General features: G+C 37.7%; 1 protein-coding gene across 1 annotated transcript in view; it reads left to right on the forward strand.

The window, feature by feature from the left end:
- Window positions 1-913: 913 nt before the first annotated feature.
- Window positions 914-16,930, forward strand: part of NAT12 (nucleobase-ascorbate transporter 12) — a 60,762-nt gene continuing 44,745 nt past the window's right edge. The window contains exons 1-3 of the mRNA XM_089448740.1: window positions 914-2,193; window positions 3,934-4,031; window positions 4,147-4,317. Coding sequence (XP_089304866.1) covers window positions 1,587-2,193; window positions 3,934-4,031; window positions 4,147-4,317 — 876 coding nt within the window. The 5' untranslated portion in view covers window positions 914-1,586. The remainder of the gene's footprint in view (window positions 2,194-3,933; window positions 4,032-4,146; window positions 4,318-16,930) is intronic.

Consider the following 16,930-nt stretch of genomic DNA (forward strand, 5'->3'; position numbering starts at 1 on the left):
TAATATAACCATTTTATATCACAATTAATTTTATTCCTAGAATAAATTTTAATAAATTAATGTAAAATTTAATCGAGTAGTCTTTAAGTGTGACTTTTTGGAAAGTTTTCAGATATATTTTCCGATATAATTTGTCAAGAAATCACAAGTTTGACTGGTGAAGTCTACATAATAGAAGTGACCCGGGGTTTTGAGGGTGTTGAATTCATATATACTATCAAAAAAAACCAATTTAAACAAACACAAATTAAGGTTTGACCACAATTTTTTCACAAGATTCGAAAAATCTTGTGAAAACTCCAAAAAATTATAATTATTAAAAAACTTTCCTATTAAATATGATTAAGTATAAAATTTGCTAATAACTAAGGAAATGTTTAATGTGAACTCTTTCAAATAAATTATTTATATTTATATAAAATATTATGAAATTTAATTATAATTATTGGAAATTCTCCTATTAAGAAAATGTTAATTTGACAAATAAATTATTTATATTTATGAATGGTGAGAGATATTCACATAAAGAAATTATAAGTAGATGGAATGAAGATGAAAAATCAGATTATGGCATTAGATTAAATAGATGAAGACTTGTTTTTCTAACAGTTAAAATATAACAGCTAATTTTAACTAATTTTTTTTTAATTAATAAACAATATTATGAAAATTTTAATTATAATTATTAAGGAAATGTTTAATTTGACCCCTTTCTCTATTGACTTCCTGGTTACTAATGAAGCGAGATTACAAATCAGAAAGAAAGGAAACCAGAAACTTCAAGATGCTTATCGTACATCTATTTATAAATTAAAAAATATATATAATTGAAATTTTGAAGTTTGAAATAAACGTTTTAATATTATATTTATATTTCTTTATTCCGTTCATATGCGTGTGCGTGCGTGCATGGTTTCGAAGGCAAATCGAATGGTCGGGCATTAACAAATTCTTTATAAAAAAATGGTATTTAAAAGGTCTCGCCTTCACAAGCAGCTCGCACATCCACAGGCTTTATCTGTGTGTATATGTCTGTCATTCTCATTCTCAGAGCGTCTTGGTTTTTCAAAACCCTATCGCAGATCATGGCCTGGGTTGGCAGTGCTACTCAGACGCTCCCACTAACTCTTTCGCAGACCAGACGGATATACACAAGATCACGGTGAATGCCATATTTTTTTCCCATTTTTAAGGATTTCTTGTGTTCTTTTACGATGAATATATACATTGAATATACAACCGGCCGTCCACTCAACCGTGGTCCCATAAGGTTTAAATTGTGAGTATACTGGCTAGATCCGGAAGCCTTAAAGGATTTATTAGGAAAGACAGAATATAGCTCTGGATCTGCTCTGTCTTTTTCCAATTCTTTTATAAATAATTTGCGTGAATTACAACATGGCGTTAGTTCTAAATTTTTGGTAAAACATCCCCTAGATCGTGACGTCCAACCGCATTTATAGTTACAGACGGGGAATGATATGAGAAATCTGGCTAAATACAGATAATGGCGTGATTAAACGCATTTGAGGGTTTTCATGTAATGAAGTGAAGCTGCATTTGGAGTTTCTGGCTTAGTGAGGGCAATGGCGTCAGTGCGGACTAGAGGAACTGAGAATGGATCAGAGAATTTACAGGGCAAGAACAGGCCTGGACCGTGGCCACCGAGAATGGAACCCTTACCCCATGATACAAATCACAACCCTAAAGTGTTGAAGACTTGGGCTAAGAGGACCGGATTTAGAAGTAATCTCTCTGGCGAGACTGTTAGCACCTCTGGCGATTTCGAGATAAGTAATGTGGATGCAGGGACCAGCGGCGCTGTGCCCAAGCCACCGCCTCCTCCTCCGGCGCCTTCGGCTCGTCGAGTGGTGGATCTGGAAACAGGAGCTGTGAATGCTAATGGGGGTATTAAGGAAATTGAGAAGGCGAGAGCTGCACCGCCAGTGGCGGAGAATGGGAGTGCTGCGAATGCTAGCCCAGTTGTTCCATTCCCCCCTGCTTCGGTTCCCAGAGTTAAGAAAGGAGCTGATCCGGATCCTGTGAAGGCTACGGCAACCTCTCGACATGAGGTTCCTAAAGTGCAGAGAGAAACAGAGATTGATGTCATGTCGCAGTCGCAAGATGCTGATGATGCTATGCTGGCCAGGCAGTCACATATGAAATACGAGCTAAGGGAAACCCCTGGACTTGGTAAGTAGTTCTCTCTCTGTTTACTGTTGTATATTTTCGGTTGTATGGAGGTTTAAACACTTGCTCATATAAATCTCAGACTCCACTGTACCAATTTAAACCTTTTTTTTCGTCAGATTTCTCTGGATTTACCTCAATTAAACCCCGAAGGTCAAGTAGAAAACATATGTCAAAGAACTTTGGTGGAAACTCTGCTACAGAGTAGATGTAATCAATCACCAATTCTCTGCTACCATTTTTAATGCTTTATAAGTCCAAAATAACATATTTTATTCGGAATATGCTAAAAATAAATGTGAATCGGGAATTCCAAGCAGAATGATGATAATGGGCTTTTTTTTTCCAAGGAAAAACCTGTAAGGTAACCCAAGGGATGCATGGCATCTCTAGTAAACTTGTTGGTGTAGGTTAGTGCATCTAGCTCGGAGATTTGAACTTGGTACCTGCTGACAGGAAACTAGAATAATGACGCTGCATTGCACTGCAAATTCTAATAAACAGGAGAGTATCTCCTATATATACTAATCTCACAATCAACCCACGTACCATTTACTTCCACAAATGATCCTTTACATTGGCTAAAGGGTCGTAACAGTTGATCAATGTTTACTCATTCAAGACTTTAACAAATGATAGCGTTGAACTACCATTATACATTGTGCATTCTAATTAGTGTATACATTTCAAGGTGTTGCTTTAGATTCCCTTGACCTGCTATATAGAAGAACACCTATGCTACAAAGTGTATTTAACTGCCATGGAACTGCTATATAGATGATTATGCATTCTAGGCCGTCACTGGAGAATGATTGTAACTATACAGTGTACCACATTCCAAACGATGTTATGAGAGGATGCATCAGGTTGCACCGTTGCATATTGCAAATATATTGAATACCACATTCCAGAGCCGTCACTGGAGAATGATTGTAACTATACAGTGTACCACATTCCAAACGATGTTATGAGAGGATGCATCAGGTTGCACCGTTGCATATTGCAACTATATTGAATACCACATTCCAGATAATATTATGAGAGGATGCATGGGATTGTTACATATACAGTCGTACATTCTTGGATGCTGATCTTTTCTGTTTCTGCTGTTTCGATATGCAATTTGATAGTGCTTATGCCTATTTGAAATTGGTTGTCAGATTCACAAAATACTGATTAAAAAGGAATTGTTGGTCGCATATTAAAATAACATAGTAGTTCTTTAAGTCAAATAATGCATTGACCATAAGGAGTAAAGCTTATATTTTAGTCTTGAAAAAGAGTTTCAGTTGCCCTAGCATTGGTAGGTGGTACAAGGCTATTTGGATGTAATGATTTATTAGCATGTATTCTTTGAAGGTATGGTAATTGCACCCCTTGCAGCAATATAAGTATTGGGTTTTTCAAAGTAAGAAAATGAAAGTTTTCTCATGGTTTTTGAGTTTTTTACAAGTTTTTCGTCACCACCTTAATTTTTTTGACTAGATGACTCAGTTTTTGCATTATTTTCTTATATATGTTGCTTGTCGTCATACTTTTATCTCTTTTGAATCTTGATGTCATATTTTGGATTCCATTTACATGTTTATTTAACGTTACTTGTCACCATGGGTGAGCTTCAATGTCCTTGAACAAAACAGAAAAAATGTTCTAAAATGTGATACAAAATTCACTTTCTACAGAAAATAGGTTATTTGTTGCCTTTGTGCTTCTTATGATATTGGTGTATATATTAACTTGCAGTTCCAATTTTCCTATATGGGATTCAGCATTACTTGTCAATAGCTGGTTCACTTGTTCTTATACCGTTAGTTATTGTACCAGCAATGGGTGGGAGTGATGTAAGTAGCTTATATTATTCTCTTACTTCCTGCACTTTATTTTTCCTTCATACTCTAAATAGCTAGCAGTCTATTTGCAATAGCAAGATTCCAATGACAGTTACCATTATAACAGGATGACACTTCCAGGGTGATATCTACTGTGCTTATGGTATCCGGAGTAACAACACTGTTGCATTCATATTTTGGTTCAAGGTTACCATTAGTCCAGGGTGGTTCCTTTGTTTACCTGGCTCCTGCTCTGGCTATCATTAACTCTTCGGAATTTCAAGGTCTCAATGAACATGTAAGTCTATTGTTTTCCTATCTCTTGTCTTTTGTGTCAGTCTTCTGCGTGGTGTAGTCTCAATGCAATCCATTATTATATGCTTTATTATTTCTATGTTCTCTGCATAGTGCAGACTATAGGTATAAGATTTCCTGTCTGTTGTGTGGGCACTGAGCAAATCCTCAAAACTTGATGCAGCAGACAATCATAAACTACCACAGTTTTGATGTTATGAACCTAGTTTTTTAGGAACCTGACTGTTATGTGCCCAATACTGATATAGACCCACTATGAAAATAGACCCAACACTGTAATAACAGCAGGTTGACCCAAGCACTGCACTAACACTGGACTACTAGCAGGTTGAACATAACAACAACAACAACAAGAAGAAGAAAGTTATGCAATAACAGTGATAATTCAGCAATAGCAGAGGTAACTTCATTGATAACACTGGCAAATCAAGGAAAGCAGATTGTGAAATTTTGATTTGTAGTGGGCACAACACTCAAAATCACAACTAAATAATAGGGATTTCAGCACAGGGATTCCTCAAAAGGTAAGCAGATTGGTGAACATAAGTAAATAATCTGAACTGTAACTAAAACCCTGATATGATTCTGCTATCAAATGGGGTTCTGATACCATTAATGTGAGCCAACCCAGAATTCTGTGATTATAACTGTAATATGAAATCCAAAAATTCCGGAACTAGATATGAAATCTGAAAATAAAGCAAACCAATAATTGGAAATTAAGAAGGCCCTAACTGTAGCAGAAAATTGAATAATTACAAACTAATATCAAAGAGATGAAGGAAGACAAGCAACAGCAAAAAATACTAAGGATTTCAACCAGAAATGGATACTGACTTTGAAGAACAAATGTAAATGCTAGCGGGAAGTAGTTTGTAGCTGAGTAACCCAGAAAATAAGTACGTTAAAAAAATAATTCTCCTGAGAAGGTATGGATGCCAACTCAGGCCAAATCCACAGCAGTATAGATGCTGCTTTTGCCTCAAATAGTCTCTTCCAAAATTATGCAATAGCACACTTGACAAAAAGGCTTCTTAAGTTATGGTGTCAAATTAGGACAAATCGAAGGAAGTATGTACTATGGATGTTGACCTTGCTCCAAATGGTCTCTTTCAGACTGCCTTCATAAAAAGGTGCTACTTTAATGTCTAAGGGTCATTTTATAGTTAGTCGTCCCACTTTTTGTAGAAAAGAGGAGCTAGAAACTTTGACGAGTGACACTTAGAGAAAAATTTGTGACTGAATATAGGTGGAATTACAAAGGATTTTATGACAAGAGGGACATAATTTTTAGCTTTTCTCATGCTTGGCGAGGCTCAAACATTTTTGGATTAGTACCATAGAATCACCAATAATGATTAGGTTCCTGATGTCCTTAGAGATGCTGATTTTCAATCCTTGCTAGAGAGAGAGAGCTTCTGCTTGATTGTTCGTGGCATTGCTGAGCCCCCATGTGAACTTTAATTCAGTCTTTTCTTTGAGGTTTACTAGCACCCCTCTTGCTCCAGCCTCCCCGTTACCTAAGATTATATATATATATATATATATATATATATAGAGTGGTTAAGTGCTATATATTATAAGTATTGTTTTGTTGATAAATTCCTTTTGCGAACAAAAGTAATCTCCCTAGACCTAGTGGCTTAGCCTAGAAACAACCAAGACAACTACAAGTTTTTCCTTCTCCCTGCTTGTTAGCTCTAGCTCCAAATCCAATTTCTAAAAGTAGACTCTGAAACTCATCCAAAACAAGCAAGAGAACAAAATATACAAAGATAATATACACAAACAACTCTAAATAAAAAGTCAAGGATTCATGTTCTTCATATGCATAATCAAGAAATAATGTATAGGAGAAACAATGCACTTTTGTATTAATGATGGCAGGAAAAGATTACAACCCTTGTAGGCCTTGACTTTGTGAATCTCTCCCAACTTTCTTGTCCTTCCTTTGCCACAATGATAAGACTTCAATCACACCTAAAGCACATGGATGGATCATGGACCTCGAGACACAAATGGACAACATAAAGGCATAATTAAAGTCTTCAAAAGCCAACCCAGACTCTCTGGTAGTTGCTGCATTTATAGGGTAAATGAGGTAGTTTTGGATTTACCATACCAGGGTTGAGATCCACTTTAGAACAAGGTAAGTTCTATGAGATAAGAGATAAGACTCATTATTAGGAGTTCGAGATAAGATCCAACAGTAAATGGTTAAATCCACTCCTGAAGCTTCTAGAGAGAGAAACTTCGAAATTATTTTTTATTTTTACTCGTTTCTAGGTGTCATTGCACTTTCGGTAAGAGCAACTTGCGCTGACCATCGCACGTGCCTTTAATGCAACCTGTGCCGTCACATTTTCTGAACTGGGAAAGTGTGATGGGGACTTAAATTAAGGTTTTACCCAGTGTAATGTAATTTTTTCATAACTTCTGGAGAGAGAATGCTTTTGGCTTTGATGATTGCAAGGTGTTAATGGATGATGATAGATCCATGTTCAAGGCCATTTGTTTGAATGCGACAAAATTACCTGTAACAAGTATGGTTAATTATATATAAATATTATATGTACAAGTTATATATTTAAAAATTTGTATATATATATTTTTTATTCTTATGTAAATTTTATTGAAACAAATAAAAAAATATATTTATATTGTTTGTACTTGCCGTTTCCTTGTCTTATCCCAATCTTGGCTTTTCAAAAAACCAACGGATCCGTATTTGAATCCGAATCCTGGTAACGCTAGAGTAATGTTGGTGGTGTTGAATGAATGTTGGTTTCGAGAGACCATTGTTAAACAAGTAGAAGACAATGCCAAAAGTTTGAAGAGCCAATATTATATTTGGGCTATGAGCTAAAAATTGCGAAATACATTGCTACTATAGTGTGAATCTTACCCAAAATGTAGCAAGAAAGCTGTTGGAAGTACTAAGAGGTGGGAGTGAATAAGTATTTCTCTTAACTTTAATTAATTTTGCATTTCAGAGCACTAAGCATTGTTAGCACAAATTATATTAGATAAATACCATCATATCACATCACATGAACAATACACAAGAAATTTTATATGGAAATCCTATGTGGGAGAACCACAAAATGCTAATATATTTGATGAGTACAATAATTTATCAGCTCCAACTGAAGGGAAGCTCCAACTCCCTAGTACTGAGTTAGAAAAATATTCAATTATATCAAGAAGCCCCAACCCCATGAAAGGATGCTCCAACACCCTGGTTTTACAAGCTCCAACTGGAAGGATGCTCCAACACCTTGTTAGCATTAATTTGCGGCCCTAGTGCTACCCTGCCACCTTGAAGTGTTCTTGGGCTCCAACATGAAGGAGACTTCAATCTCTGCCATGCACCACCCTGCCACCCTTAAATAGAAGATAAGAAAGAAATATCTGTGGCTTCTCATACCAGGGATAATGACCCACTAACAATGGTATCCAAAAAACTGATAACTTCACTATTGTCCCAGATCACAGTCATCAAAACTGCTCATTTAAATTGACTACTGTAGATTTAACCCTTGTACTGGCTTCTCAAGAAATCACCTTGTTCACTGTAAAGCATAGTATCGAACAATTTCAATAAATAAGCATCATACCTTTGAACATTATGTTAGCTTGGAAGTGATCTGGTTATCATACTCATTGCTTCCACTCTGTAAGCTTTCCTCTGCCGCTGATTTGCTTCAGACTTGCTTCATATTTTGCCCAGAGATTTCATCCTCAAATATATCTTTGAAGATGGGCTAAACAGGCCTAAGTTCTTTGCTGAGCTCTACCAATCCTCGAATTTGTTGCATCTAACTATCCCTTCTTTGCCTCCAAGCAAGCCTAAACATCCCTTATATATGCCCTTAGCTGTGGCTGTTACAGGCCTTACAACACCCCTAACATAGGCTTCAATGATGTCCTTCCTCTGCGGCCCTCAGATACCTTTTCTTGCTTCCATAGCAGACCTAGACAAGCCTGCTAGCCTGCGGCTGTCACAGGGGTAATCTGACCCCCTGCATGTGTCAAAAACATGCCTCAAACTCTGTGACTTCCACAGGGCCACTGCAGCCCTGCAACAGATCTTTTCTTGCAGCCTAAAACAGGCCTGAATTGTGCCTCGGAGCTGCGACATCCACAGGGTTACTGCAGGCCTATAACAGAGCAAACACGACCCTTGATCTACGGTCTAGATAGGCTAGTTAGGCCTCCAAACATGGCCTTAAATAGCTCGACCTTAATACATCGGTTGCGGCCATAGACTGTCCTCAAAACAGAGCTCAAATTTTCATAAGGAACGTCTTCAAAAGAGGCCGAAATTATGCCTCAGGGGGGCTGAAATTTAGCTTAGAAATGGCCTCAGAACAGGCCTCAGAACCACGACTTTAGCCCAGCGAAACGCCATGCAAAAAGAGGAAACAATGAAGCCCAAACACCTTAGAAGCTCAACCTCCTTTAGATAATCAACTCTGCTCATAGCCTCGAGAATTTCAGAGAAAAAACATACAAAATATAAGAATGCAATGATGATCTTGGAGGGCATAAGAGTGCCCTATATACACAATCTCAAGGGAACCGAAAAGGGGGCCGACCAACCCTAAATTCCATCTTAAAATTGGAGACGACCAGACCAATAAGCAAAGATTAAATTCATAAATTCAAATGTTTTGTGGAGCCGACCATAACTCATTTTTGCAACTATATTCATAATGCAAATTGCTCCTTTTGAGGCCCGACTTGGTCAAAGATATGTAGCAGCCATGACTCACAAAACTTAATCATCATATTTATCTTAAATTTTAATGTCAAAACTTTGGACCAAAACATCATTGATTTTTGGGCACTATGACCACACTATTGGGGCTTCAACTTTGAGAAGGCATATCTCCTCAACTGTGAGGAGTTACGTGATGTACCACATATGGATGGAAAGGGCTCGACAAGAGTTGTCCAACCATCATACCATTATGCACCATAACTTGATCCACTGCATCTATAAACCTCGTTCAATGCCTGATACTGATGATGATCTTCATCGAACCTTCCATCAATCAATCGATTCTTCCTTGTTTCCCATTTGCAAAATACTTCAGACAACTTTCACACGCTTGACATCAATGACAACTCTCCTTTGACATCGATGACAACCTGACCAACAAAAGCATCATCAATAGCATCAATTCTGATAAAGACAAATCCAATTGGGTACAATCTCAAATTTTGTTGTTGAGCAAGAAGTTTGAACTTCAAAGATTTAAGTCTTTCAAGGATTTTAGCTACTACATAGACCTTTAGACCATTTTGCTTGTGGGTGATGACACCATGGAGACTCTATTTGAAGAGCTATCAATCATCTATTGCAAGCATTTTTTGTGTAAAGCGTTCATGGAAGCAACTGCATGGAGATAAAGATGTTGTGGATTAGAAAATAAGCAGCATCTCAATCGATTCCATCTTCATCATTGAAACCGTTTATTTTTAGACTTAGTGACTTGCAAAACTATGGTTGCTAGCAATGAGCAAATCCATTGAATTTGAGATTTTGAAGATTGATTTAACTTATTAGCACAGTTAGTCAAATAACGACTTTCATTGTTGTTTTATCACTATCTAGGATTGAGTAACCATAGGTCCCATTATTTTTTTGGGTTGTGCATTATGCTATAGGGTGCCTTGCCTCACTTTATATTCTATTTTGGCAATATACGTAGCATTAGATCCACTTTCCAAATAGAAGGGTAAGGCACAACATTCATAAGGAAAGAAGGTTGCTTCCTGTTAGAGAAGAAATCCCAACAACTTCCAGGGAAGGGTAGATATGCTTACCTATCCCACAATCCAATAGATGGATAAATCATTTTAATATTTTTTTAATGATGAAAATATATCGGCTACAAAATAAAGTGGTCTAAGATTATGATGTGAGAGGGATTTCTATGGGAGAAGGACGTACTAAAGGAGGCCCTAAGAGGGCTCAGAAGAATAAGGAGGAAGAATTACATTCTTCGTACGAGGGGATTGAAGACTCAAGTCATGTAAAGTGTTTCAAGTTCCACAAAATGGGCCATTATGTATCTTAGTGTCCTGAAGAAGGAAGCTAGGAAACAACAGGAATAGGGTTTGCAAGAACTGCAAAAACCTCAGTTGGAGTGGATGTGTTAGCATCTAGAATTAACTTTCTTGATTGTATCGTGTCTTTCCACAAACATTGTTTTTGATGTAAGGTGGTATGTGGATAGTAGAGCATTAAGATACTTCACTTTCAATCATTGCTTTAAAACTGGAATCAAGTTTTGAACCGGTCCACCTATCAAATTGGGGATCAAATTGGAACTGGATCGAACTGGATTCAATGAACCAAAATTGAAAATAATACTGGAATGGAGTTTTGAACCGGTCCACCTATCAAATCGGGGTTCAAATTGGAACTGAATCGAACTAGATTCAACGAACCAAAATTGAAAATAATGCATAAAATAATAATTTTTAATGGATTTTTATTTCTTAAAGATTTCAAACCATGTCCTTCCTTATGTCTTTAGGTGATGTTTTAAGGTAGATGATGTCTTGTATGTTTTGTGTTTAACAAATAGTCTTCTTTAAGTTTCTTGTAGGACAAATTTACAATACTCAACAACCATGACTCAACTCCTCTCAATTAGGTTTTTGTTAGCACAATTACATGGGTTTAATTATTTGGTGCTATGGTTGAGTTTGATGGTCAAAAAATGATCATTAGAAAATGTCATGGTTGATCAAGTTTTGGCTAGAGGAATTCAAGATGGTGGTCTCTATAGGTTATTTGCTAATATAGTAGAGGAGGTGCAACAATATACCATATTTGTGTCTTTTCAACTTCGTGGAGACAGTTTCAACATCTATTGTGGAATCAGTGATCAATTTCATGCATGTGGCTGATGGATTATTGAAGAGTACTAGGATAGGTATTGTCGAGAGTTTCTCTAAAAACTAGTTAATCATTGTTTGAAGTCTTGAACGATTCATGTTGTAACTTGTGGTATAAGAAGATTTTGACCAATGAAGTTCACATAAAGGATGAAGGAGGTTGACAAATTACTATTGAAGTTTTACTTGTACAAAGAATTTACACCTTGAAGATTTTGAAGATATTTCAGTATAGAAAGTAGTGATATAGTGTAATAGATAATCAACATGGAGGCGGAGCCCTTGTTAAAGGGGAAGCTGAAGTGATGCAGGAAAAACCGTCAAAAGGCAATTTCCCTGGTTTTCGTAATCACCTTACATGAGCCTGTGGGTTATGGCCCACCTATATCAATTAGAAGCGTTACATTGTTGGGTTTTAAACAAAAACCAACCAATCACCGAGCAACGAAATAACACTGAACCTACCAACTAACATCGGTTCCACTTGAATGCACAAAAATAGACTCCAAATGAAATAAACCCGTGTCCATGAACTACTCGGGTCCACTCAAGCCCAAGTCCTTTCGACTTTAATCTACCGTTAATCACGACTCTCCAATCCGACGGTTGATAAAACACCTGATTGTCGCACATCGCAAATCACAATTTCTCAAGCCATGGTTCATGAAATATTGCGATATGAAATTGATCGCTGATCCTCCACTGTTTGATCAAGGCACGCTTGATCCTACAGTCAACAGTGATATCGCACAGGGATCTGTGCGACGTTTAATTGCCCTTACGAAGCCAATATGAATTATAAGTCCCCGGTTTATAAAAGTTCGGGTTGGTTCAGAGATTATCGTTCGATCATCTTTATGGCCGATATCCGTTAGATAACGGAATCCATCAACTCCTACAGTTTGCGGCTCGTCAACTAGCATGCGGATTACCAATTGCTCAACCCCCGTAGTTGATTGTGACATAAGCGTTTGAATTTGCGATCAACGGCTAAGATCGATTGCGGGCCTTCGACCGCGATCAGGACACACATACACTTCTATCCCCCGCAGTCTATTCCTCCGCCGTTAATATCCGTCGATCTAAACGATTCGACGACTCCTACACTTGTTCGCTTAAGATGGAATTTCGTCAAACACCCGTTAACTCTGCCATACTCTGTTCACACTCATATAACAGTTAACTTGTTAACATTGGATCACCATCGATCCTTACAGTGATTGATGGTCGATCAATGAACCAATAACATAGAAATTAACTCAATAGCACATAAACACACAGACATATGAATTCTACATATAACACAGTTTATATTATATACAGTACAATTACAGTTTAAGTCATTTCAACCTTAGTCACAAATTCTCCTCTCGACTACATTGAATCCGCACTCTCTGTCTATGCCCTCTCTATCAGAACACGCAGGTTCATAATATATAGAAATAACTATAGAATCATGGATCATTCTAGATCCATGATCTTCTCCTAAAATCGTTTAAACGATCCCTAAATCTCTCAACGCGCATACATGGCCGATAATTACATTAAATTAAGTCTTCTCGAGACTTATCAATTCCATCAAATTAGCTCGTTTTTAACAGAAATTTGCTCTCGGTTTACATGATTGTCCACGTCTCCTCCTCCATAGCTTTGACTTTGACTTTTGATTAAGGGTTGTCGGATGCTCTTGCATTAGACTCCCGAGGCACAAAAATTTTATGACCTCCGGTTCATATGCTTCTTCTTCATCCCATAGCAATTCTACCCAGTTCCTCATTGGAATTGCTTTCATGATCTTTCTGTGAGCTGCAACAAAACCTCTACAGTAATCAGTCCTCCTTGCTACACGATACCTCACCAAGCTTCTCTCCTCTGAGCTTAGTCTTTCGGCATCTCTCTGGTCCTCTCTTCTTTGGAACCATTTGAGCACTCCTGGTTCTAGACTGTTGTAATCTTCTCACCTTCTTCTGTCGCTACCTGTATGACAATATAAAGATCACAAACTCACCAATCTTCAACATAACCGTACCTCCTCCTTTAACTTAAAATGACGTAGGATTTCAATTGAACAACAACTGAACAATAATTGAACATCAACTGAACAACAATTGAACAACAACTGAAAATCAATTGACTTCCCACGTCGATTTCCCCTTTTTGCACACAAAAATCTTCTTTCTACTCGCAGGAAACCTTTCCCTGATATGATACCACTTTGACGCAGGAAAAACGACCAAAAGGCAATTTCCCTGGTTTTCGTAATCACCTTACATGAACTTGTGGGTTATGGCCCACCTATACCAATCGAAAGCGTTACATTGTTGGGTTTTAAACAAAAACCAACCAATCACCGAACAACGAAATAACATAGAACCTACCAACTAATGTCGGTTCCACCTGAATGCACAAAACCAGACTCCAAATGAAATAAACCTGCGTCAATGAACTTCTCGGGTCCGCTCAAGCCCAAGTCCTTTCGGCTTCAATCTCCACCGTTAATCATGACTCTCCAATCCGATGGCTGATAATACACCTGATTGTCGCACATTGCAAATTGCAATTTCTCAAGCCATAGTTCATGAAATATTGCGATGAGAAATTGATTGCTGATCCTCCATCGTTTGACCAAGGCATGCTTGATCCAACGGTCAGTAGCGATATCACGCAGGGATCTGCATGATGTTTAACTGCCCTTACGGAGCTGATATGAATTATAAGTCCTCGGTCTATAAAAGTTCGGGTTCGTTCGGAGATTATCGTTCGATCATCTTTATGGCCGATATCCATTAGATAATGGAATCCATCAACTCTTACAGTCTGCGGCTGTTCAACTTGCACGCGGATTACCAACCGCTCAACCCCCATAGTTGATTGTGACATAAGAATTTGAATTTGCGATCGACGACTAAGATCAATTGCGGGCCTTCAACTGCGATCAGTAGTCTATTCCTCCGTCGTTAATATCCTTTGATCTAAACGATCTGACGGCTCCCTCTACACTTGTTCGCTTAAGATGGAATTTCGTCAAACACCTGTTAACTCTGCTATACTCTGTTCACACTCATACAATAGTTAACTTGTTAACATTGGATCGCCATCGATCCTTATAGTGATCGATGGTCGATCAATGAACCAATAACATGGAAATTAACTCAATAGCACATAAACACACAGACATACGAATTCCACATAACACACAGTTTATATTATACACAGTACAATTACAGTGTAAGGCATTTCAGCCTTAGTCACAAATTCTCCTCTTGACTACATTGAATCCACACTCTCTGTCGATGCCCCCTCTATTAGAACACACAGGTTCATAATATATAGAAACAAATATAGAATCATGGATCATTCCAGATCCATGATCTTCTCCTAAAATCGTTCAAACAATCTCTAAATCTCTCAACGCACATACATGGCAGATAATTACATTAAATTAAATCTTCTCGAGACTTATCAATTCCATCAAATTAGCTCGTTTTTAACAGAAATTTGCTCCTGGTTTACATGATTGTCCACGTCTCCTCCTCCATAGCTTTGACTTTGATTTTTGATTAAGGGTGGGCACTCTATACTTGGTTGAGCTCTAATATTAGCTAAGCACTAGTTTTTGGATGAAAGTTGCCATGCTGACTTGGGTGCACTTCCCTAAGCTATAATTAATTTGATTTAGTCTATTTTACCTTTGCCTGTCATCTATAAAGAAGGCAATTTGGATGAGTTGATAGAAGGATGTGTTATTGAGAGTTCAAATTCTTTTTACTTTCTTCAATTTGCAGAACTCTGTTTTCTATGCAAACTCAAACAGAGAAGTTTGCTTTTTCAGATTTTCTGCTTATATGTGGTGTTTGTACTTGAGGTTACTGCCCCGAGTTTAAGTGAACATATTTAATAGTTGTGAGGGTTGTTTAGTTTGTTTTTGTTAGTATTTTTGTTTCACAGAAAGTGAGATTTGTGCCATGAATAGTAAAATTCAATGAAGAAATGCTCCAAGTAATGTTGTCACTGGTAGAGCATGTTATCTGTAAACACCGTAACAGTGCTCCTTCCTTGGATTGCTTTGTTTCCCAGCAGTTGCAATGTTGGATGTTTCAGCAGTTAAATTCCTTTCTGTGTAGCATCTTTTAAGGGCAGATGCTTTGATTGAATTAGACAACACCTTAGTCCACAATTGCTTATCCTGTATTATCTCTTAAATATTTCAAGGCAACTAAAATTTCACAATCATTGCACTTTCAAAGTTTTATGCCAAAAGGGATCTTCCACTGTTGGTATTTTTTTGACTGAAGAACTAGAAGAACTTTTCTTGTTGCTTTAAAAAAAGTAATGAATGATAGTCTGCAATCAAGTCACAAATGCGAGGCCTCCTGTTGTAACGGGTGTGTAAAGTCTCAATGTGCTTGAGAGGATTAGGTGCAAAAAATGTATGTTTGCAATATGCTTAATTCTCCATTGGCCAATTCCGTTGGCAATAATCTGCATCCACAAAACTTCTTATGAGAAGGTATGGACATCATCTCAGGGAAAATCCAAGGTAGTATGGATGGATGCTGCTTTTGGCCCAACTAGCCTCTTCCAGATCACCTGCAATAACGCACTTCATAAAAACACCTACTCTAATGTCTCAGAGCCATTTTATCGCTTGTGGTTGAACCTCTTTTTTAAGAACATAGGAGTTCCCAGTCATTGATGAGTGTCACTTATGACTGGGAGTTACTAGACACTGAAAATAGGTGGAGTTACAAAGGGATCTCAATACTTATGAACGAGGATTATAAATGTGAGGATCCATAATGGCAACCATTAAGGTGTGTGCATAACGGTGATATTTTAATTTAATGTGAGCGTGCATTAGTAATTCTTAATGCTAAGAGAATATTATTTTTTGCAAGGGTCAGTGAGCCTGTGGGTGTTCTGCCAAGTTCGCCCAGGATTTGCACCTGGCCCCTTATACACAAAGCAGCCTGCCTACAGAGGTGAGATGGTCCACAAGGGATGATCATGTCTCTTGGGAATCTGAACCTTGGTGGGGGTGGGGGAGCGGGTAGGGGACAAAACACATCCACTTTACCAACCAACCAACCAAGATCCCATGACAAGATAGGGTTCTTTGACCTCTTCACCATTTTCCAATGATGTTGGCCCACTGTACACTTTTCAGATTAAGTCAAGGTTTTTATTTACATGATTTTGATATGTAGATCATGGAGAGACATGGTTTTGAATAAGTAAGGCTGAAGAACTTTTTTCTTTTGCAACTTTGGTCTAGTTCTCCTCTTGGGCTTGTTCCTTGTATGGAGGTTTTTATTATGATTCGTTGACAAGCTTCTGGCCCAGGCTGAAGAAATTTTTTTCCTGCAACTTTGGTCTAGTCCCCTCTTGGGGTTTTTCCCTTTAGGGAGGTTTTTAATTAGGATTACTTGACGACCTTTTGGCCCATTAAAGGGCATTTTTTGATCTCGTGCTCCAGACTTTCAGATCAGGAGCAATAGCTAGGTAAATTAATATTGGTTATTGGTGAATCTTTGGTCCCCTACTAGCATATTGATGGTTCCGTCAGGCCTTGGATAATTCAACTTTGACATAAACATTCTTGGTTGTAGAAGGGCAAGGTGCATGGTATATGAATTTCCAAAAGTTTGTGATTGAATGATCTGAGAAGAATTACAACTTTGGAA

Source organism: Pinus tabuliformis, chromosome X (assembly GCF_031772625.1).
Source record: "Pinus tabuliformis cultivar Carrire ecotype Pingquan chromosome X, CPIR1, whole genome shotgun sequence".
NCBI lineage: Eukaryota > Viridiplantae > Streptophyta > Pinopsida > Pinales > Pinaceae > Pinus > Pinus tabuliformis.